This window comes from Chrysemys picta, chromosome 2 (assembly GCF_011386835.1).
Source record: "Chrysemys picta bellii isolate R12L10 chromosome 2, ASM1138683v2, whole genome shotgun sequence".
Lineage (NCBI taxonomy): Eukaryota > Metazoa > Chordata > Testudines > Emydidae > Chrysemys > Chrysemys picta.
This window is the reverse complement of record NC_088792.1, coordinates 262,105,907-262,130,151: the sequence shown is the minus strand read 5'-3', so window position 1 is coordinate 262,130,151 and position 24,245 is coordinate 262,105,907. Positions and strand designations below refer to the sequence as shown.

Sequence of the window (24,245 nt, the reverse complement as noted above, 5' to 3'; positions counted from 1 at the left end):
ACTCCTAACAAAGGGCAGGATTGTCCTAAGTATTTGACCAATGTTTACGTGGTTTCCTCTCCACAACCTGATCTATGTATGCTGTGTTACTCGGACGTATGGGAGTGGGGGCTGATCAGGTCTCAGGCCTACAGCTGATCTGGCTACACAGTGGGTAAAATATAGAAGACTAGCACAGCTTCCATGGAGTCTTTTTTTTTTTTGCCTTTGACATTTGTTCTCAGAAATCTTGCAAAATATACTGTTCAGCCAAACGCCTGAACTAACCTCAGATTTTACAGTCTTAATGACTTTAGTCAGTAAATGCCACTTGTTTTGCTTTCTCTCTCTCTCTCTCTCTCTCTCTCTCTGAAATTTACAGTTCCATCAGTTATTTAAACAATACTATGGCCATATGTTACCCTTGACCCATGCGTTCAATTTCACTAAAGTTAAAGCACCTCCAGGTTCAGTCAGCAAAGAAAAATCACATTCATTAAATGCTGTAAATCTACTCAGGTGTGCTACATTAAATCCAAATTGAAATGGATAATTCATTAGCTGGTTAGTTGGTTCCCTGTGAGCACATTTTGATAAACTTGATTTTGATAATACTATATTTCATTTTCACTGTAATATAGTTGAAACAGCTGATGGTAGCACTTTATTTTTCCCCCTCTAGGGGCAAGGGCAGTATTGGGTAGTGCTTGCTGACTCTAAGAACTGTCTTTATAGTTTTCCATTCATAAAATAAAATGTAATATAGAAATCACTGCTGCATTTTTGTTTGGCTACCGGCATTTGTGGAGAAATTAACAGCATTTTTCTAATTTTCACTTCATCCAGTATTTTTGAGAGAGAGGAAATTATGGTAGTAGGAATTGCAGTGATTAAAACTGCCTATTAAATGCTAATGGTCCCCAATTTTTTCAGGCAATTAAAATAATATATATGGTTTCCCTTTTAATATGCTCTTAGTTTGACAATAATGCAGTACTTTGACACCAATTATCTTCAGTGATTGACTATTTAAGCACCTAGGATACAGGAGAGGTAGATTTATTTACATATATGTGTGGGTATATATAGTAATATATATGTGTGTGTGTGTGTGTGTGTGTGTGTGTGTGTGTGTGTGTGTGTGTGTGTGTGTGTGTAAATGATTATGTAGTATATTGGTTTTATTAGCACACATTTGGAATAGCTCTATTACCCAGTGGCAAAGTCCCAGGCAAGTTGTCCAGACCTTCCAAAACAATTGTGAATAAAATCTTAATAATACCTAGCTCTTATAGAGCGTTTTTCATCAGTAGATCTCAAAGCATGTCACAATGTTTTTAATGTATTTATCCTCACAACACCCCTGCGAGGTAGGGAAATGCTGTTATCCCTTTATACAGATGGGAAACTGTATAATGCACAGAGAGGCTAATTGACTAGTTCTGGATTATACAGGAAGGCTGGAGTGGAGCAGAGAATAGAACCTGGGTCTCCCAAATTCTAGGTCAGTAGCCTAATCATTGAATTATAATGCCACATGATATATGAGTTATCTCTTCTTCTTCCTTATTCAACTATCCCTCAATGTGAGGATGATATCTGCCCAGGGGGTTAATTGATGGGTTTTTAATTTACATGCCAAGTATAGAAAAGCTATTTTGGAAACATTGTAAAGAGAAAAAAAATACTTCCTTCTACCCCATCCCCACCTGTAAAAGCCATGTGCTCTAGTTGTTTTGATCCAAATGGAGTTGAAACTGGGCTCCAGCTTTGCAACAGTCTAGCAATATAAAATAACAAAGATGCCAACTTAACTGGGTTCTTTTTAATGGAGAATCCCTGGGCCGATATTACAATCATACAAAATCTATCCTGTAGCGGCACCAGGCAAGAACCATATGATTATGGCATTTTAGTATTTGTCGTCCGAAGTTAGATTTAACTGATTTTTTTAAAGGTGCTCCATACGAAAATAAGTCAAGGAAAGAACGCAGGTGGCTAGGGACTTGCTCCTCAACAGTACCTTATGGAGCAGCCATGAGGCTGCTTCGGCACCCATAGAATCATAGAATCATAGAATATCAGGGTTGGAAGGGACCTCAGGAGGTCATCTAGTCCAACCCCCTGCTCAAAGCAGGACCGATTCCCAACTAAATCATCCCAGCCAGGGCTTTGTCAAGCCAGACCTTAAAAACCTCCAAGGAAGGAGACTCCACCACCTTCCTAGGTAACGCATTCCAGTGCTTCACCACCCTCCTAGTGAAATAGTGTTTCCTAATATCCAACCTAGACCTCCCCCACTGCAACTTGAGACCATTACTCCTTGTTCTGTCATCTGCCACCACTGAGAACAGCCAAGCTCCATTCTCTTTGGAACCCCCCTTCAGGTAGTTGAAAGCAGCTATCAAATCTCCCCTCATTCTTCTCTTCTGGAGACTAAACAATCCCAGTTCCCTCAGCCTCTCCTCATAAGTCATGTGCTCCAGACCCCTAATCATTTCTGTTGCCCTCCGCTGGACTCTTTCCAACTTTTCCACATCCTTCTTTTAGTGTGGGGCCCAAAACTGGACACAGTACTCCAGATGAGGCCACCAATGTCGAATAAAGGGGAAAGATCACGTTCTTCGATCTGCTGGCAATGCCCCTACTTATACAGCCCAAAATGCCGTTAGCCTTCTTGGCAACAAGAGCACACTGTCGACTCATATCTAGCTTTTCGTCCACTGTGACCCCTAGGTCCTTTTCTGCAGAACTGCTACCTAGCCATTCGGTCCCTAGTCTGTAGCAGTGCATAGGATTTTTCCATCCTAAGTGCAGGACTCTGCACTTGTCCTTGTTGAACCTCATCAGGTTTTTTTTGCCCAATCCTCTAATTTGTTTAGGTCCCTCTGTATCTGATCCCTACACTCCAGCGTATCTACCACGCCTCCCAGTTTAGTGTCATCTGCAAACTTGCTGAGAGTGCAGTCCACACCATCCTCCAAATCATTAATAAAGATATTAAACAAAACTGGCCCCAGGACCGACCCTTGGGGCACTCCGCTTGAAACCAGCTGCCAACTAGACATGGAGCCATTGATCACTACCCGTTGAGACCGACGATCTAGCCAGCTTTCTATCCACCTTACAGTCCATTCATCCAGCCCATACTTCTTTAACTTGGCGGCAAGAATACTGTGGGAGACCGTATCAAAAGCTTTGTTAAAGTCGAGGAATAACACCTAGTACCTCTTCATATTGTCTGGCCCCTTAGACAAGTTCAGAACTGAGCGAGCAAATGTTCCTCAGCCAGACTCTGATGCCTCTCCCAAAAGGGAGGGAGATCATTTTCCTTCCGTGGTCCTCTGAGAAAAAGTTCTCACAAAAGGGACCGCAGCTGCTCCAGAGATCAGGGAGATTCATCCACCTCTTCCAGGATGAGTGCAGACTAGTACCATGATTCTTCTGGTATGCAGCATGGAGCTGAGCCATCTGCTCGCTCTCTGGTACTGAGGTGACATCAGTTAGATGCTACACCATTGACTCTGAAACCATCCCTGGGACAGCTGTTGAGTCCAGTACTGACGACATCAGCACCATCTATTTTCGTGCCACTGGTGTACCAAGCAGCATTAGACTTGCTTTACCTCTCTGTTCCTGACTCCCCAATTATTCAAGAGCATTGAGCTGCCAGCACTACTTCTTTGTGGTCCTCAGCAGTGCCAGGATTAATTGTAGAACTGTCTCAATTGTCTACATCATCTTCAGCAACACCTCAGAGTGGGCAGCTGAGGTTTGCCACCTTATCTGTACTGAAGTTTCTGTTGGCACAGTTACTGTCTTCGGTACTGATGATGACTGTGGTACAATCCACATCTACAGGGTCGGTCCTGATCCTGGGTTTGGTGCCATCTCCTGTTTTGGTATTGAGTGGGAGTATGATGCCCCTGACAGTCCTCAAATGTTGACTACTTTATCTACCTTGGTATCAATGCAACCAACATTTTCGGCTTCAGATGAGGCTGGATGTTTGCTCACTCCACCTGGGATGTCTCCCAGGTTGTCTTTGGATGCTTTTGTGAAGGCTGTCAGGGTTAAGCTCAGGGGAATCCTCCCAATCTCCCTGAGCTTTGAGACACCATTCTCATAGATCATCAAGATTTCCTATGGATTGAGATTGAGAATGGTCCGTGGAGAACAGAATGTTGAGGTCCATTTTAGGAGAATGGTGTATTCTGGCTATCAATCTGTTTGCAACAAAAAACAACAATAAGTGTCATTGATTTATCTCCTGAGCAGGCCTCGGTCCTGGCTCCTTGATGTATGTCTTGCACCTGATTTGGGGATCAGAATTTATTTATTCCTTCTCTCCAATCCCAATCATCCCTCATGTCATTCTCAAACTGAAGTTGGATCATGCCAGGCTGATTCTCATTGTACCAAAGTGGCTGAGACTGTTGGCTTTCCGATCTCTTCAGTTTATCAGTTTGACCACCCTTATCTCTTCCTCTTTATCCTGACATACTGATCCAGCACCATGGTCAGGGCAAGCAGCACCTCACAGCATGGATGCTACATGGATAGGTGAAGAGGAGGGATGATGTTTGGAAGCAGTTCAGCAAGTGTTACTTAATAGTGGGAAACCTTCCACTTGACCAAATAAATAGCCCTAGTAGATGTAATTTTCAGTTTGGTCACTAGCCTGGGAAATTGAGCTAATGCTGACCTGCATTCGGGACATCTTTGGTTACCGGTTGTACCTTCAGTCTTCTGGTCTTTCACCCATTTTGTTAAGGGTTCACTTAGCAGTGAACTCGGTGTTTCCTCTGTCCGTCCAAGGCAAGTCAATTTTCTTGAACTCCATGGTAGTAACATTTCTAAGAAGAGACATTCATTTCCTTGTGGGACCATAACACTCTTAAGCTGCCTTTATGAGGCCTCCATTCGAGCCCTTGGCAACTTGTTCTTTTGTCCCTCCTGTGCCGGAAGACAGTCTTCCTTATTGCTATAACAACAGCAAGGAGAGTAAGTGAGCTGCAGGGCGTAACAGCAGAACCCCCGCATATGCAATCTTTCAAAGATAAGGTGGCCCTACAGTCATATCCAATTTTTTTGTCGAAAGTGGTTTCACCTTAATCAAATGATTTACTTACTGGTGTTCTTTCCTAAACTGGACTCAAATACAGATGAACAGTGACTTCACACATTGGTTATGAGATGGTGCTTAACTTAGAGAGAAATAAGCCTTTTCAGGCATCACCTGGTCTTTTTGTCTCCTATATGGATCGAATGAAGGGTCAGGCTATCTCTGCAAAGATGATTTACAGGTGGATAACTTCTGGATGAGAGCATGTGAAGTAGCTCAGACCATACCTCCATAAAGATTACAGGCTCATTTGATAAGGGACCAAACAATGTTGATAGCATTCCTCAATGATGTTTCAATATTGGACATTTGCACGTCTGCTGCCTGATCTTCAGTACATACTTTTACCAAGTGCTATGTAGTTACCACTGCATTTAGATCAGATGCAGACCTTGGGAAAGCAGTACTAAAGTCATTGTTTAAATAGTCTCTGAGCCCCTCCTCCTGTGAGTACTGGGTGTGAGTCACCTGAGTGGACTAAATGCTTGCAACTACTTGAAGAATGAAAAATGCTGTTCTTGTTATTGTACTCCACAAGCAATTTTCTCTCCAATTTCCATCTCAAAGAACAACAATTACAGTGCATATAGGTGACCATTTATTTCCTGGGTTTATAATGCTTGGGTTTTGGATAATTACAATAGCTGTATAAGGTATTTTACCCCAAATTACTGATATGAATTCTTGATCTTAATTCAATCTTAACATAATTTTTGTCTAGGAATTTCCAAGGTTTTTTAACTTACAAACTGCACACATGATCCATAAATGAGGAACTAAATGAAAATGTTAACAAGTGATATCTCTAATGATTTGAAGATACGAAGTATCAACTTCAAATCTATTTATTAATTTTTCATCTTTTATGGTCAGATTCACTGTCATGTTCTGGCTGTTTTACTCGACTCTAGAAAAGCCAAATCAGACAGAGTATAATGGCCACTGAAGCTGAGTTTAAAGCTGCTTTGCTTGACAGAGCAGTGTAAAGCTCTTGTCCCGCAAATTCGCCTGCCTCTTGCACCTTCCTATATTCCTCTGCATTCCCTCGCAAATTCCGTGTTCTTATTGTCCTTTATATTTCCCTGAAATGCACACCAGTTTTCCTCTTCCCTCCATTACCAACCACACTCCCCCCCGCAATCAGTTTTCTCTTCTGCTACTACATTAATTCATGGATGCATGTGCACACACACTCCACTGTTTTCTGTTCCCTACAGCCCTCTCTCTGGAGTAGATTTGGTACCTTCTGAAAAGAAATACTTAGGGTCAATGGTAATTTTTCCATTGTTTTTCATTTAAAGTTACTGTCAGCAGGGTTTGGTGCATGAAATTATCTCCTTCAGAAAACATATGGAGAATTGCCCTATTCAAAATGGTCATCACCTCCAAATGCTCTTAAAAGAAATGAAGCCAAACTGTCTCGGAGTGCTGGTGGCCCCTATACTCTTAGGAGGAGACACTCAATCACATTCATAGCAATGGTAGAGATATGCCCTTTTCATAATAGTCATCTAACTAAGGGCAGCGATGGCTTCAGTTTTGTTGAGAACAATGGGAAGATGACAGCCATTTTGAAAGATGGCATTTTTCTTGTGGAATCATTTGGAGCAGAACATTATCTGACAGCTGCTGCTGAAGGAGAAATTTTCAGTTCTCTCTCTCCATATATACATAACCTTCCCCCCCCACACCAAAAAAACCCACCTTAAAATGTAACCTTTGCACAAGAATTCAATTATTTTTAATAATATAGGCAGTTTGCAGTATCTGCGTTATTTCCATTTTTTTTAATGTAGCTTAAGCAATTGATGGGGAAGGTAAGCTGCATTTTTAATATGTAACAAAGTGGTTAAATTCCTGCTTTAAGTGCAAAACTCGTCTCATCATTAAATATGGAGCTGACAGTTGTTCTCCATAATATATAACATGCATGCTGCACATAATTAAATATCTTTCATACTGCAGTTTAGAGTACAGAAGCATAACAAAATTTTCACCTTTGTCAGTTATGTTTTTTACAAGTTCATAAAAATATGTAACAGTTTAACCTATAGGAATAATGTCTTCAGAGGCTTCTTTGTACCACCAAAACTTGGTTATAGGCATAGGGTGTGTTAATTATGTCCTCATCTCTTCAGAATTTCCTGGACAAAGCAAAATTTTTAAATGTAATATAGGCAGGAGTGAATTTCATTCTCAGTAAGTAATTATGTTGCCCTGTGAGGGTACCACATTGGAAATGTAATACAATTATACAGTACATCGCTACCTCGATATAACCCAAATTTGAATATAACACGGTAAAGCAGTGCTCTGGAGGGGAGGGGGGCAGGGCTGTGCACTCCGGTGGATCAAAGCAAGTTCAATATAACGCGGTTTCACCTATAACACTGTAAGATTTTTTGGCTCCTGAGGACAGCGTTATATCGAGGTAGAGGTATACTATATAAAAAGTACGATAACCACATAATTGAAATGTAGGTACTTCTAACATGTCAGAAAACTGGTGCCACATAAAAATAATTTTATTTTAATGGAATATTTCATTAACCAATTTTTCAAGTTAATAACAACAAGGTAGTATCAAATAAAATGTCACTAATATGTGTAGCTATTACTTATGTGGGCTTTTGTTTTATTTTTGCTGTTTGAAAGTTATCTGTATTCACTCATAATGAAATTTCTTACTTTTTAACAGCATTTTTTTTTCTACTAGGTTATTCAGATAAATTTTGAAGAATTTGATCTGGAGATTGGCTACGACACACTGACAATTGGTGATGGAGGGGAAGTCGGTGATCCTAAAACTGTGCTGCAAGTGTAAGTCTCTGTTGATTTGATATGCTTTGCAGAATTACTTTAATATAGGGTTTTCTGGTGGTATTGAATGATGCATAGATTGGACAAAATTATTTTCTAGTGTAACCTGAGAGATGAATAACACCAACAGAAAAATAATCGTATGGAGCTCATCAAATTATTCAAGACTGACATATAGGATAAGGTATTTTAGTTCATATTTACCATTCTAGTTTCAAAACAAGATGGGCATGAGAGCTAAAACAGAATAATGTAGCCCATCTCTTCAGGCAGACTGATTCTGTTTTGCTAAAAATAAGCCTATAAATGCAGTTTTCCCAGGGTTACTATGTTCCTCTGCAAGGGCTGGGTAGTCAGATTAAGAATGTGATATGGAGGAAAAGGAATGGACAGAGAAATGTACTGCTTAAGTAATTGTCTTCTTTAATAAGCCCCATCTTGACAGCAAATGAACCATAGGAACCTTTATAGCTCACTGACTATGACAGGTAAGCCCTGAACACAGGCTAGATCATCTCTGTAATTTCCTGTTAAATATTGCTGTTACCTAAACCATCTAATATTATGATTTTGTCAGACCTGCATACCTAATGCAGGTAACTTACTGAGTGTTTCTCTTTGGGTTTTAGATTGCCACCCATCACCACAGTATCTATGAGCCTAAATCTATTTTATAACAATCAGTTTGTTAGGTCCTGGATTCAGATTTGTCATTTACTTAACCTGCTGGTGTTTGGCTCGCTTGCGGTGATCAGTCCCAAGAAGCCAAGTTCATAAAAATATATTTAATTAATAATGTTTAATGGAGATATCCCATCTCCTAGAACTGGAAGGGACCATTGAGTCCAGCCCCCTGCCTTGACTAGCAGGACCAAGTACTGATTTTTCCCCAGATCCCCAAGTGGCCCCCTCAAGGATTGAACTGACAACCCTGGGTTTAGCAGGCCAATGCTCAAACCACTGAGCTATCCCTCCCCATCAAATATCAACTATAAAACAATTATTCTGACCTTCATTTCCATATATTTTGAAAAGGGCAGAACAGTGTAACTTGACATTAGATGTCTTTTGTTAACTTGTGTTGTATTAGTTTTTTTTCCTCTAATCTTTTTCAATTGTAATAATCTGGAGCAAAAGTAGCTATAAATTGTGTGTGATTTGTTTTCATGAGGTCCATTTGTATGCATTTAATTTAGTATTCCATATTTGCTTCATTTTTCTTTTAAAATAAATAAAGATAATATTTTGTTGCTTAGAGAAGATCATATGAGTAGATCATATCAGTAGATCATAAGTGAAACTTTTTGGCCAGTACTTTTTTTTCTGTGAACAACACAAATGCACAACATTGAAACATTTCACAAAATTGTTGTGGGAAAAAAACATTGATATTTTCAAAATCAAACCTTTTAGATTTTTCACTTTGGAACTACTTTTTAGTTCAAAATTTCCCTTTAATTTATTTTATAAATTCAGAAACATTTGAAAATGATCAAAATTGAAATGTTTTGATTTTGAGATAAAATATTTCATTTGACCCGAAAAAAATAAATAAATTATTTTCCAAATTAAAGATTAACCAAAAATCTGTTATTTTCCCAACTTTATTTATAAGAGATTGGTCTTTTGCAAATAGCTGCATAAATAATGTGTAAATGGGGAGAAGAGTTAATATGTTTTTTAACAAATATCTTCTTAATAATCACTTCTGAACAGAGGCCTTATGTGCCGACTTTCATTCTGATTATTTTTCAAAACTGAGTTTTAAACTCTGAATATAAGAGTTCATATAATGAAAGTGCTGGGAAAAACAAAACGGTAGCTTCTCAAGTGGGTATAATATATCTGTATAAAATGAATCAAACATAAAAATTCGATCCTGGATAAAAATAGACATAATTGTTCAAACAAAATAAATCATCAGTTAAAAATGGAAAAGACCTTATAGGGACATCTAGTCCACCCCCTGCCGATGCAAGTTTATTCCCTACAGTACATTTTCTAGTCATTTGTTTTAAAGTGTTTTTAAATGTCCTGAGCAATAAGGCTTCTATCACATCCCTTAGGAGTCTATAGCAAAGCTTACTAGATCATAGTGCACAATGTCAGGAGGATCTTTTTGATATTCACCGTATTTTCTTCTTTTTTAAGTTCATCTAATTACTCCTAATTATACAGCCTTGAACCTTGCTCTATCTCCTTGGCATTTATACTCTTCAAGTGTCTACAGACTTTCATCATGACTCTCCCTTAGCAATATTACTCTTTTCATCATAAGATAAACCCTAACTATTCTTTGTGGCTCTTTTCTGTACTCCTACCTTTTTGTCAATATCTGGGATATTACTGTGTGGCAAGATGGTGCACTGTAGATTCACAACATGGCTTGATGCACAGTAACTTACCCTGTAGACTTAAATCAGCACAAAAACTGTGTATATGTAACCCACACACCTCCTGGGCGTGGTATTCTGTCCCATCTAGTGGCACTGAGACCACTTAGGGTACGTCTACACTTACCGAAGGGTCCGGCGGCAGGCAATCGATGTTCTGGGATCGATCCCGGAAGTGCTCGCCGTCGACGCCGGTACTCCAGCTCGGCGAGAGGAGTACGCGGCATTGACGGGGGAGCCTCCCTGCCACGTCTGGACCCGCGGTAAGTTCGGACTAAGGTACTTCGAATTAATAACGTAGCTGAATTTGCGTACCTTAGTCCGAAGTGGGGGGGTTAGTGGGGACCAGGCCTTAGAGAGAGAGAGATAATGTGTCTGCTCTACAGCGTTAAGGTAACAGCCAGTTCGCTTTTAGCTTATGCTGTAGAGGCTCATGCACTAAGCTCTAGAGGTTCCCGGTTCGATCCTGCCTGCTGATGACCAAGTTCTGTCAGCGTTACAAGTGAGGGCTCATCCAGGATTTCAACTGGAAAGTCTCTGAAGCTTGGGATGTGCTTCCTCAGCTAGGGGAAGTATGTAACTTGCACACCTTCTGGGTGTGGTGTTCTTTCCTATCTGGAGACAGAGAGAGAAAGAGACTGCTCTATAGTTAGTCAGTTGGCTTTTAGCTCATGCAGTCGAGGCTTATGCACTAAGCTCCAGAGGTCCCAGGTTCAATCCCGCCTGCCAACAACCGGGGTCTGTTGGTGTTACATGTAGAGAAGCCCTCAATATTTCAAATGCAATCACATTTGTATAGCAATATATATCTTCAAAGGACTATATATACATCATTATTCACATGATATTGAAGAGTTAGAAAGTAAGATTATTATCCCCATTTTTGTACAGGGAAAGTGAGACACAGATGTTAAATGTCATTCCCAAGAGCACACAGCAGTCACAGGTAGAGACAGAATTAGAACTCACATGCTCCTACTTCCCTGGACCACACTGCCTCATCTGAGGGGAGAGCATTTATTAAGCACTAATTCTTCAGGTTCTAATACCACTTAAATGAAGTGTTGGTATTATTATCTTTGGCACTTAAATTACTGTAACACATTCAGATACAGTGCAGCAATATTTTACATTTTGACAAATGTAGTGAACCATTCTGTACTGGTTTGGTTTCATTAAAGGTGTTAATATTTTACAAGAATGTAAGGCATATTTTGAAGAATGATGAAATTACAGTATTGAAGCTGTCAAGAATATGAATGAACTCTGTATCATTTTCTCTTATCAATGCATTACTCAAATTGTCATGATATTCTATTAAGTAAGGATTAACATAAAATGTAACAGGGAAGTTGTGATCAGTAGAGAGCTGAGCAAATAAATTGCAACAAATATTTTCAGTTCAGAGGATGCTGATGACCAGAACATGATTTCCTCAAAATATTTTGAAGGTTCTATGTTTTTTTTTTTAAATCATACTTGAATTTTGAGATGTGTTAGTTTGTTGTGACTGGTCACATCTGACACATAGGTATTGTTTCTGTTCCCCAAGCGTCTGAGTATCAATTGTTTTGTAATAAAGCTTGTGGCAGTCACTAGGTATAAAATCTCTCAGGAAGAATTAACAATGTAAGTCAAGGCAGTAGATAATTAGGGAATGTTAGAAAATTGTAAATCTTTTCCTGTTTGGGCCACATAGAAAAAAATTGGCTACTGTGCAACTTAGAGGCTGGGGTGGAATCCACAAAAGAACTTAGGCGGCTGTGTCCCTGTTTTGACTCCACTGTGATTCACTACACTCTTGCAAAACCATGTAGACATCTAAACTCAGCACCTGTTTTTCAGGGTAAAAATTTACTAGGCACCTAAGTTTCTGCCTCTGGGCATGTGCACTGCTGCCTCCCTTTAGGCATCTGGACACACATCTCCCACCTAAGCCTCAAAAAGAACAGGAGTACTTGTGGCACCTTAGAGACTAACAAATTTATTAGAGCATAAGCTTTCGTGGACTACAGCCCACTTCTTCGGATGCATATAGAGTGGAACATATATTGAGGAGATATATATACACACATACAGAGAGCAAGAACAGGTGGGAGTTGTCTTACCAACTCTGAGAGGCCAATTAAGTAAGAGAAAAAAACTTTTGAAGTGATAATCAAGCTAGCCCAGTACAGACAGTTTCATAAGAAGTGTGAGAATACCTACAAGGGGAGATAGATTCAATGTTTGTAATGGCTCAGCCATTCCCAGTCCTTATTCAATCCTGAGTTGATTGTATCTAGTTTGCATATCAATTCCAGCTCAGCAGTCTCTCGTTGGAGTCTGTTTTTGAAGTTTTTGTGTTGTAAGATAGCCACCCGCAGGTCTGTCATTGAATGGACAGACAGGTTAAAGTGTTCTTCCACTGGTTTTTGAGTATTATGATTCCTGATGTCAGATTTGTGTCTATTAATTCTTTTGCGTAGAGACTGTCCGGTTTGGCCAATGTACATGGCAGAGGGGCATTGCTGGCACATGATGGCATATATCACATTGGTAGATGTGCAGGTGAACGAGCCCCTGATGATATGGCTGATGTGATTAGGTCCTATGATGATGTCACTTGAATAGAAGCCTCAAAGTGATTCATGAAACAGGGGAAGACAGGCATTTGGCCACCTAAATCATGTGCAGGGGTCCATCCCACAGGTATGCTCATTCAAAATCCAGAAGGACGGGAAGGTGATGGTACCCACCTTATAATTTTTAACCACACTCACTTGGAATGGGAGAGACCCAGGTTTAATTTCCCCATCTCTGCTAGAGTATGAGAAAAAATTTGAACAAGTGTCTCCACCTCTCAGGAGAGTAATGACAGAGCTAGGGGTTAGTCCAAAGGGGGCTCCCTCGGTCTCTCCTGTTGAAGCTTTTCTGCTGTAAATAAATAATGAAAGAGTGAGCAGAGGGACAGGACCCTGGGTCATTCTCTCTCTCTCTCTCACCCAATTCAATCATTTTTCTTCCAGCAGATTTTCATATAATACGGTGAGAATGCAAAGTCCTACCCACGAACGTTGTCATCAAATCCTTGTTAGACGTGTTTACCTGCCACTTTACCAAGGCTAATTAGGAAGATTATCAGTGTCTGAACCCACTAATTATACCAGGCACTGCTAGACACTTATTACCCAAAGCACCTGGGGCCCACATCATCAACTTGAGTAAATTCGTGTAGTTTAATTGAAGTCAATGGGGGCTATAATTACAACAGGTGAGGATCTAGCTCCTAATTTGCAAAGTGCCATTCAGGAAAGTGCTAGGGGTGAACAAAATGAATTGTCAGTGTTTTAATTTTACAGAAGTGGGGTAAACCTTATGAAAGTTTACAGTCATTTCCCCCATGAAAGTGCTAGGGTATTTTGTGCACAATGGCAATTTCCAACAATGTGGAAAAAATGAATTTATTAAACAGAAATTGTACTAATTTCCATGGCCCTATATTATAAAAACGTTTTCCATTGAGACCAAAATTAAATGTAGGTCTGGAAATTCTCAATGGCTGTTGCCAAAATCTAGAATCAGCCAGCTACCAGAGACAATTACCAAAATCTAGAGGTGGCCAGTCCACCAATGCTTGTTCTAGTGGAGAGACATCCTGTTATTAACTTGGCAGTTTATGAAATTGCCAGTCATGGCAAGATATATTCTTTTTGTAGCAGGAATAAGCATTTATTACATTAATTATTTAATTTCTGCCACGCAGTTATTTGTTCAGTGCTGGCAATAGTCTGTATAGTAGCTCCATCTGTCAACACAGATGTGGGAAACTGACGTGGATTTCTCACAAAAAAGAGTATTTGAACAGAAGCAGGCTAAGATGATCAGGGAAGAGCTCTAATATTAGCTACAGTATGTATTTTAAATAATCCATTTTGAAGCTCCAGCACAGCTTCAAAGATTGACTTGAATTGGAAAATAATTTTTGAATGCCCTTTTTAGGAGATAAACAATTCCTAGACATTGTCTGATCTCTTTCTAATGATCCTGGCTTCATGTTCAAGAAAGGAAACTGAGCTAAGTTAGTTGCAACCCATCTGTTCTCATAGACAGGCCCCTGCCAACTTGGAAAAAAAGAGTTGTTCAGTACACATTCTGTTTTAAAAAAAGGACACGTTATAAAAAAAAAGTGGTGTCTACTATTCTGCCAGATACAGTTTTCATTAGGGCTATATTCACAAAGGGATTTAGGTACCTAACTGCCTCGTTAGGTGCCTAAATCCAAAATGTAGATCTTCAAAACCTCTGCTTACCTGTTTCCTAATCCTGTAGGCACCTAAAGTCCCTAGGCATCCAAGTTTCTGCCACTAAAGTCCCCTACATTCCTAAAACTCTGCCACTGGACAGCTGCCTGTCCTAATGCCTCGGTGCCTAGCTCATGTCTAAGTCCATGCAGGATCATCAAATGAGGTATCCCTCCCCCGTAGTCTTGCCTGTGGGGCTCAATCTGGTAGGCAGTCTCAGAGGTTGCCTAACAGATCAGGCCCTGCACAAAACTCTGCTGCTGGTGGTGCCCTTATAACTTCTGGCTCAGTGGTTAGAGTTCTTACCCAGGATGTAGGAGACCAGGGTGCAAATCCCCCCTTTACCTGATTTGGAGTAGGGATTTGAACACAAATCCTCCCACTCCTAGGTGAATAACCTAACCACTGAGATATGGAATCACTCTTTTTTCTTTCACCCAATGACTAGTTAACCATTGGAACAAATTAATAAGGGTTGTTGTCAATTTTCTACCGCTGGCAATTTTAAAATCAATATTGGATGTTTTTTTTCTGAAAATTATACTCTAGTGAGTTCAAACATAAATTAATTATTGTTTCTTATTGTCTCTTATTGAGAATGATATGAAACAGTTTAACTTAAAATGCCCTAAATAAACTGTTTCCCTTTTTAAAAGAGAGAGTTACTTCAGGTTTTGTTCCTACTCAGGAGAGATTGTATGGTCTAGGGGTTGAAGCAGTGGACTGGAAGCGAAGGATAGGGAACCACTTACATGAGTAATTTCTCACTAACATGAGTAAGGGTTCTGCAGTCAGGCCCTTAATCTTTTTTCTATGTTTCAGTTATTTTTTTCTTTTCCTATGTTATTGCTGCCATGATAGGTTATGATGAGAACAAGAAGATTATTCTGGTGGGATAATAAGCATGACTTGAACATTGGTGTAGAAGGGTACAGCTTGCTCAGGAAGGATAGACAGGGGGAAAAGGGAGGAGGTGTTGCCTTATATATTAAAAACGTATACACTAGACTGAGGTTGAGTTGGAAATAGGAGACAGACTTCTTGAAAGTCTCTGGGTAAGGATAAAAGGGATAAAAAACAAGGGTGATGTCATGCTAGGGTCGACTACAGTCCACCAAACCAGGAAGAAGAGGTAGATGAGTATTTTTTTAAACAATTAACAAAATCATCCAAAGCACAGGACTTGGTGGTGATGGGGGACTTCAACTACCCAGACATCTTTTGGGAAAATAACAGATCAGGGCACAAATTAGCCGATAAGTTCTTAAAATGTATTGGAGACATTTTTTTTTTAGTTCAGAAGTTGGAGAAAGCTACAAGGGGACAGGCTGTTCTAGATTTGATTTTGACAAATAGGGAAGAACTGGCTGAGATTTTGAAAGTGGAAGGTAGCTTGTGTGAAAGTTATTATGAAATGATAGGGTTCATGATTCTAAGGAATGGTAGGAGGGAGAACAGCAAAATAAAGACAATGGATTTCAAGAAGGCAGACTTTAGCAAACTCAGGGAGTTGGTTAGTAAGTAAGCAAGTCTAAAGGGGAAAAACAATAGAAGACAGTTGGCAATTTTTCAAAGAGACATTATTTAGGGCACAAGAGCAAACTATCCCACTGCATAGGAAAGATAGGAAGTATGGCAAAAGATCACACTGGCTTAACCAGGAGTTCTTCAATGATCTAAAAATCAAAAGAGTCCTACACAAAGTGGAAACTAGGTCAAATTACAAAGGATGAATATAAACAAATAACACAAGTATGTAGGGACAAAATTAGAAAGGCCAAGGCACAAAACATGATCAAACTAGCTAGAGACATAAAGGGTAACAAGAAAACATTCTACAAATACATTAGAAGCAAGAAGACGACCAAGGACAGGGTAGGCTCATTACTCAATGGGGGCGGGGGGAAATAACAGACATGCAAATGGCAGAGGTGCTTAATGACTTCTTTGTTTTGGTTTTCACCAAGAAGGTGGTGGTGATTGATGTCTAACATAGTGAACGCCAGTGAAAATGAGGTAGGGTCAGAAGAGGCTAAAATAGGGAAAGAACAAGTTAAAAATTACTTGGACAAATTAGATGTCTTCAAGTCACCAGGGCCTGATGAAATGCATCCTAGAATACTCAAGGAGATAGCTGAGTCATTACCAATTATCTTTGGAAAGTCATGGAAGATTGGAGAGATTCCAGAAGACTGGAAAAGGGAAAATATAGTGTCAATCTATAAAAAGGGAAATAAGGACAACCCAGGGAATTACAGAACAGTCAGCTTAACGTCTGTACCCAGAAAGATAATGGAGCAAATAATTAAGCAATCAATTTGCAAACAACTAGAAGATAATAAGGTGCTAAGTAACAGTCAGAAAGGATTTGTCAAAAAACAGTCATGTCAAACCAACCCAATAGCTTTCTTTAACAGGGTAACAAGCTTTCTGGATGGGGGGAAGAAGTAGATGTGATATATCTTGACTTTAAAAAAGCTTTTGATACTGTCTCGCATGACCTACTCATAAACAAACTAGGGAAATACAACCTAGATGGAGCTATAAGGTAGGTGCAAAACTGGTTGGAAAACCATTTCCAGAGTGTAGTTATCAGTGGTTCACAATCATGCTGGAAGGGCATAATGACTGGGGTCCCGCAGGGATCAGTTCTGGGTCTGGTTCTGTTCAATATCAATGATTAAGCAATGATTTAGATAATTGCATACAGAGTACACTTATAATGTTTGCAGATGATACCAAGCTGGGAGGGGTTGCAAGTGCTTTGGAGGATAGGATTAAAATTCAAAATGATCTGGACAAACTGGAGAAATGGTCTGAAGCAGATAGGATGAAATTCAATAAGGAGAAATGCAAAGTACTCCTCTTAGAAAGGAACAATCAGATGCACACATACAAAATGGGAAATGACTTTCTAGGAAGGAGTACTGCAGAAAAGGAGCTGGAGGTCAGAGCGGACCATAAGCTAAATATGAGTCAACAGTGTAATGCCATTGCAAAAAAAGTGAACATCCTTCTGGGATGTATTAGCAGCAGTGTTGTAAGCAAGACACGAGAAGTAATTCTTCCGCTCCACTCTGCACTGATTAAGACTCAACTGGAGTATTATGTCCAGTTTTGGGTGCAACATTTCAGGAAGGATGTGGACAAATTGGAGAAAGTCCAGAGAAGAGCAACAAAAATTATTAAAGGTCTAGAAACCATGACCTATGAGGGAAGATTTAAAAAAAATTGGGTTTGTTTAATCTGGAAAAGAGAAGACTGAGAGAGGACATGATAACAGTTTTCAAGTATGTAAAAGGTTGTTACAAGGAGAGGAAGAATTTTTTTCTTAACCTCTGAGGATAGGACAAGAAGCAATGGGCTTAAATTGCAGCAAGGGAGGTGTAGTTTGGACATTAGGAAAAAATTCCTAACTGTCAGGGTGGTTAAGCACTGGAATAAATTGCCTAAGGAGGTTGTGGAATCTCCATCTGTGACAGGTTTGGTCACAGAGATCCCCTTGGGACTGTTACCTGATGTGCTGAAATTACCTCTGAGCCCATTTTTCCTGCCAGCGTGGGACTCCAGAACCCTGTCTTGTTGAGCCAGACATGCTAGTCTGGTCCAATACAGACCCAGGGTTTGGGCCACGCTCCCAAAGCTGCAAAAACAGCTCAGCAGGTTACCTGTCTCCAGCACCCAGACACCCAGCTCCCAATGGGATCCAAACCCCAAATAAATCCATTTTACTCTGTATAAAGCTTATACAGGGTAAATTTGTAAATTGTTTGCCCTCTGTATCACTGATAGAGAGATCTGTACAGCTGTTTACTCACCCAGGTATTATTCACTTACTCTGGGTTTATTAATAAAGAAAGGTGATTTTATTAAGCATAAAAAGTAGGATTAACTGGGTTCAAGTAATAACAGCCAGAACAAAGTAAATCACAAAGCAAAAGAAAACAAAACAAGCAAGTCTGAGCCTAATACATTAAGAAACTGATTACAGGTAATATCTCACCCTCAAAGATGTTCCAATAAGCTTCTCACAGACTAGACTCCGTCCTAGTCTGGACCCAATCCTTTCCCCTGGTACAGTCTTTGTTAGATCCAGCAAACATCTCAGGTAGTAAGCAGGGGTTTTCTCATGACTGGCCACCCCATTTGTCCCACTCAGCCCCCTTTTAAATCTTTGGCACAAGGCGGAATCTTTTGTCTGTGCTTGTCCCCACCCCTGCCTCATCAATGGAAAAGTACAAGGATTAAGATGGATTCCAGTCTCATGTGACATGGTCACATGTCACTGTAAGTCCCCTAGTCTCCATTCATCGTGGGTTGGCCCACACGTACACAGGAAGGTTTGCAGGTAAATAAACCATTTGCAACCAATTATCCTAGTCAATGGGTGCCATCAAGATTCTAAACCACCATTAATGGCCCACACTTTGCATAATTACAATATGTCCTCAGACATATAAATGTAAATGGTTTATACTTCATATTTGTAGCTTCAGATACAAGAATGTTACATGCTTACAAATAGGAGGCATATATTCAGTAGGTTATAACCTTTGTTATGAGACCTTTTGCATAAAGCATATTCCAGTTACATCATATTCACACTCATAAGCATATTTCCATAAAACATATGAAGTTCAATGTCACACCATCATTGGAGATTTTTAAGAGCAGGTTAGACAATCATCTGTCAGGAATGGTCTAGATAATACTTAGTCCTGCTGAGTGCAGGAGACTGGACTAGATGACCTCTCGAGGAGCCTTCCAGTTTTATGATTCTATGATTACAAAGCAGTAACATTCTGTGATTAAAAAAAAAAAGATTTCTTTTAAAAAAAATGAATAGATTCTATCTTTTTCCTCTATCAAATCTAAGTGTCAATGGCACAGATGAAACAAAATTAATCTGATTTTATTTTTTACTGTTGCAAACCAAAAACAGTTAAGAACTATTAATTTTCTCATAATCATTTTTATGTACCTGAATATTGTGGTTCTCAGAGGGCTGTAATCAAGGCTTCCTTATCTGGATTTTCTATCTGTGACAAACTCATATTTAATTCCAGATGATTTTCTCATTAAATATTATTTTTGTTTGTTTTTCTTCTAGATTAACGGGAAGTTTTGTACCAGATTTAATTGTGAGCATGAACAGTCAGATGTGGTTACACCTTCAAACGGATGAAAGTGTGGGCTCAATTGGCTTCAAGGTGAACTACAAAGGTAACGATAAGCTACTGTGGACATGCTTAGCAGTACATAAATATAAGCAAATATTAGATAAGGTTTATTTTTCATGCTAGGAAATGCTCTCCATTCTCTATTCAGTAATACTGGAAGCATCCAAATGGCTTAGGCCCTGATTGTGCATGGAGCTCTGTATAGCAGCTCTGTAAATGTCTGATTGTGTCCTTAGAAGGACTGAGTCCTCAGAATACAATTGAAAAGTAGGTTTGTTATTATTTATTGTATGTTCTATGTTGTAGAAAAGTCAAAATAAAATACTTCTGTGATTATTTAAATCCAGGCACTTGATACAAGCAAATATATTTCCACTTCAGAAATTAGCCCATTCCATAATTTATGTGATATGTCTAGGTGTAATTTGATTTAATTTGATTTATATTAAATAAATGTAAAGATGAGTTTCTAAACTCTTCTATGCCTAACCCCCCGTGCCTATCACAACAATCTGAACAGATGCCCAAGTCTGGATTAATATGGGTTGAGATTGAGGTATATCAGTCAGTTGTGTAAATAAACTTAACTAACAAGGTTCTTGAGCTGGTTTGGCATGAGGAGGATATGTAGTATATAAGATGAAAATGCTGTTGCTGTTGTGAGGATGTATCAGTATCTATGTGGTCGTCTTCTTATCGGATGCAGAGCTTGCCAAGCCAATGTACGGTAGCAAAGTGTGGATCCCTCAGACAACCATCAAGTCTGGTCAGAGGGCAGTTGTCAGTGATGCATGACTTTGTCTGTTTTGGCCACAACAACATGTGTGATCCTCTTGTTCACCCTAGGTGATCTATGTGGCATAAGCATGAATTTCACCCAAAAGTTTAATATTAAAGAGAAAAAATAAAGACAATTATTGTTTTATTTTCTTACAGAGGTAATGGTATACTGATATATCACCATAGCCCCATGGTACTTGACATGGATTTTAAAATGACATGGCCCCTGCCCTGCAGAGCCTAGTAGCTAAATTAGAGGAACAGAAATGTGGTGAGAGCAAATAAAGAAAGGTGGAAAGAAAGGGCAAGGGTCAAAGCTAATAATCATGTGAGTCATAGAGTGTCTTTTTCACATTGATATTTTAAAATAAAGATCTAGGTCAGGGAGAGGGATGGAGAAGTGAGCACAAAGGAGTTTGTCAGTGCTGGATAGCAATCTGAAAATAAATAGGCGTTGAACAGGGATTTGAAGGAGGAGGTGAGGATGCTTGGTGTACCAGCAGAATGATGTCATCTCAGGTGTAAGAAGAAGGCAGTGTGGGGACAGTGTGACAGTGAGTTTGTGAGGAGAAGCAATAGGGAATAACTAGTCCAAAAGAGTGAACAGAGCCCAGAGAGCAAAGTGGGGAGGGACAGGAGATGAGATATAGCCAGGGTCAGAGGTATGGCAAGCCTTACAAATAAGGGCAGGTATTAACTTAATGCAGGAGAACACTGGGACCAAGAAAGGAGATTTGAGGAGAGGGTCAGAGCAGTGGGAGAAGGTTATTTAGTTGCAGAATGTTGCATATATTGAAAAGAGTTGCTGTGAGTGTCACAAATGCTGGAAACATGGAGTTTTCTGTACTTTGGGTGAAAGAAAACAAAGAAAACAGGAGTTTTGCCAATGGGGATGTATTTGGGGAAATATTTAAGAAGTATGCACAAAAAGTAAGTAGATTTGGAGAGAATCTGGATCTGAGGAGGAAGTAAAAAAAGTAAAATAAAATTCTAATACTGCAAGCTTGATAGGTTGGAGCGGTAATGATGGAACAATTGAGGAGATGAGAGGGTTTAGGAGAAAAGATTAGAAGTTCATTTTTTGCCATTTAAATTTAAGGTATCTATAGAACATATGTGGGGGGTATCAATGTAATAAGAAGAGATGTGGACCTGGGCATATGGAGGTACGTCAGAAATGGAGGAGCAGATTTAAAGGATAAAATAAGATTATGCTTCTGTCTAATTGCAGTGTACTCATTAATGATACTAGAACAATATGAACTTGCATTTTACTTCAAAAAGAGTTGAGAGTGAACCAATACCTGAAGGCTTGGAGGATTAAGCCTCCATGGGGAACCCAATACAGATGGTACCCACTATTCTACCCTTGAATCATTCCTCCTTCTCCCCATCACAAAGACTACTCATCTGGTGCTCTCTTTCCCCTAACAAGTCTGGTCCATCATTTAACCTTTCTGTCGGTTGGAGGAAACATGAGCTGCCACACACTGTACCCTCTATACACATATGTTAATTTCTCCTGGGCCTATCTGACTCCTTCCAGTGCTTCCCTCTGGTCCTTGGTGTTGATGGGTGGTTGGTATACTAAAGGGGTCTTCTGAAGTCCACTCAGTATGGATTGCCACTTCCTTCCATCCTAAAGAATATTCTGGGTAAGTTAAACAACTCAGTTATATAGCACAAGTGGGAACAAATCCACACATCCTTGCTATCTATCTCTACTGAGCTAGGGCTGAGAAAAGTTCTTCAATCTTTAGCATGGTAGTTAGGGAAACCCAAGGCTGCCACTTTCTAGGGAACCTTGGCAAATCTTCTGCTAGAGCTTACCAACTAAGAGTTCTGACTGTCTCTGTGAGCTCAGTGCAGCTGCTAAGCAGGAAGAACAAAGATTCTTCTCTGTTCCTTCTTGACAGTTTTTTGGCAGGGTGAGCAGGGAGTGGGGTGGATCTGGAAGGCATCATGCCCTCTGTCTGTACGAGGCACTCTAAGTATTGAGATAAGGGAAACAGCCCACACCCTAGGAGGAATGAGCTGCATGAGGATATTGATGTATAATATTTCTAATAAACCCATCACCATGATATTTAGGGACCATACTCAAAACCAAGACTAGCATAATTTTAGCTCATAAAGGACCATAGTGACTCTCCAAGTACAGGGTCCCCCTTAAGACAGCTAATGTAAGAAGGAAGTCCAGTCTTAATTACGTTAAAAGCAAGCAGCTGCTGAGAGGAGAAGGTGGACAGGATTATGAAGCGTGCAGAGCAGACAAATACACACCAAAACCCAAGTTCATATTCACCATATTTCAGAGGCAGAGGGTGCAGTTTGTGAATACAGCAAACCTTGAACAGTAGGTAAATTTGAAAGAGAATTTGAGGTTTGATTTAGAGATTTTGCACAGCTTAAATACCTTCTTCCATTATTTACATGATTCCTTTTTAGAGGGTAGGTCATTTGTGGACAGTGTCTTATTATACACATGACATTTTATTCATGTTGTACATTTATTCTGTCACAGAAATAGTAGTTCTTCAATAACTAAACTAATGTTATGTGTGTAGATAGAAAGGAGAGCACAAAGATGACCAGTTATAGTCTCATCTCCATTTTGTTCTTCTATGTGTGTATTTGCATACCTATTTAAATAATCTACCTAAACTTTTATTTTTTCCATAAATGGTATACTTTATGCCTCATCACCATACTTTATGCCATGCCTCATCACCATGATACAATTTGAATACCTCCATGGTATCTGAGTGCTTATGTGTTTGAAATGTAGTTCTGTTCAGCTGGAAGTTGGAGCTAGATTCTTCTTCAAGTGTCCTCTGCAAATTCCCACTTTTGGGATATGTGCCAGCTGGTGCCATTGAATTGTGCAGACTTCTGTTAGCAGTGCCTGTTAGAGTGCTCATATGCCTCCTCTCCCTCCTCGCCTCAGTGTTTGAGCCCATCAGTTCCTTCCAGCTGCTGATCATGGATGGATGTGAGCCTTCTTCAGATTCCATGTGAGTCCTTGATTATATTGCCTCAAAATCCCAAGACCCCTGTCACCTCTGACACTACTGCAGATCCCTACCTCAGTGATACCCAATTATTTCCTTGTCAGATCTGAGCTTGGACCCTCATTCAGAGGAAGAGTTGGATACAACCATTTATCCACATCCTTAACTTTCTAAGGAGCATTCTTCTGAGATGGAGTATTGTAAATGCATACATTCTCCTAACTGTGATATTGTACTGGATTGGACAAGCTGGAAGGACTGGGAAGTGCATTTCTGGATGCCTTGGCCATTCTGCCCAAATCCAGAGTTTCCATCTCAACCTGTTTCAAGAGCTAGCACATTGCATCTGCACCGAGGCAGGAATATTTTTGCAGATCCAGGATGCTCAGTCTAAGACACTTGGATCTGGGACACTCAGATCCCACTCTAATGGATCCCATACCAAGGCCCATTATGGTTATCCAAGACATCTTATATGATGAGGAAGAGAAATGTGTTGCAACTCCACAAATCAAGATTTTGCATCAGCACCATGAACTCATGGGCATCTCCGCTCCAGATGAAAATGTAGGAATAGCCTCAGCTCCCTCAACTTCTGAGGATGGTATCCAATTCCACAAGTTAGTCAGCAGAATGATTTCTACTTTAAAATTGGCTTCTGTTTCACTGGAGGG

At 39.8% G+C, this 24,245-nt stretch overlaps 1 protein-coding gene across 2 annotated transcripts in view; it reads left to right on the top strand.

Annotated features, from left to right (window-relative positions):
* Positions 1–24,245, top strand: part of CSMD3 (CUB and Sushi multiple domains 3) — a 1,168,516-nt gene that overhangs the window by 562,000 nt on the left and 582,271 nt on the right. For both annotated transcript variants that reach the window (XM_005287288.4, XM_008168301.4), the window contains 2 exons: positions 7,821–7,924; positions 19,711–19,823. In XM_005287288.4, the coding sequence (XP_005287345.2) occupies positions 7,821–7,924; positions 19,711–19,823 (217 nt within the window). The remainder of the gene's footprint in view (positions 1–7,820; positions 7,925–19,710; positions 19,824–24,245) is intronic.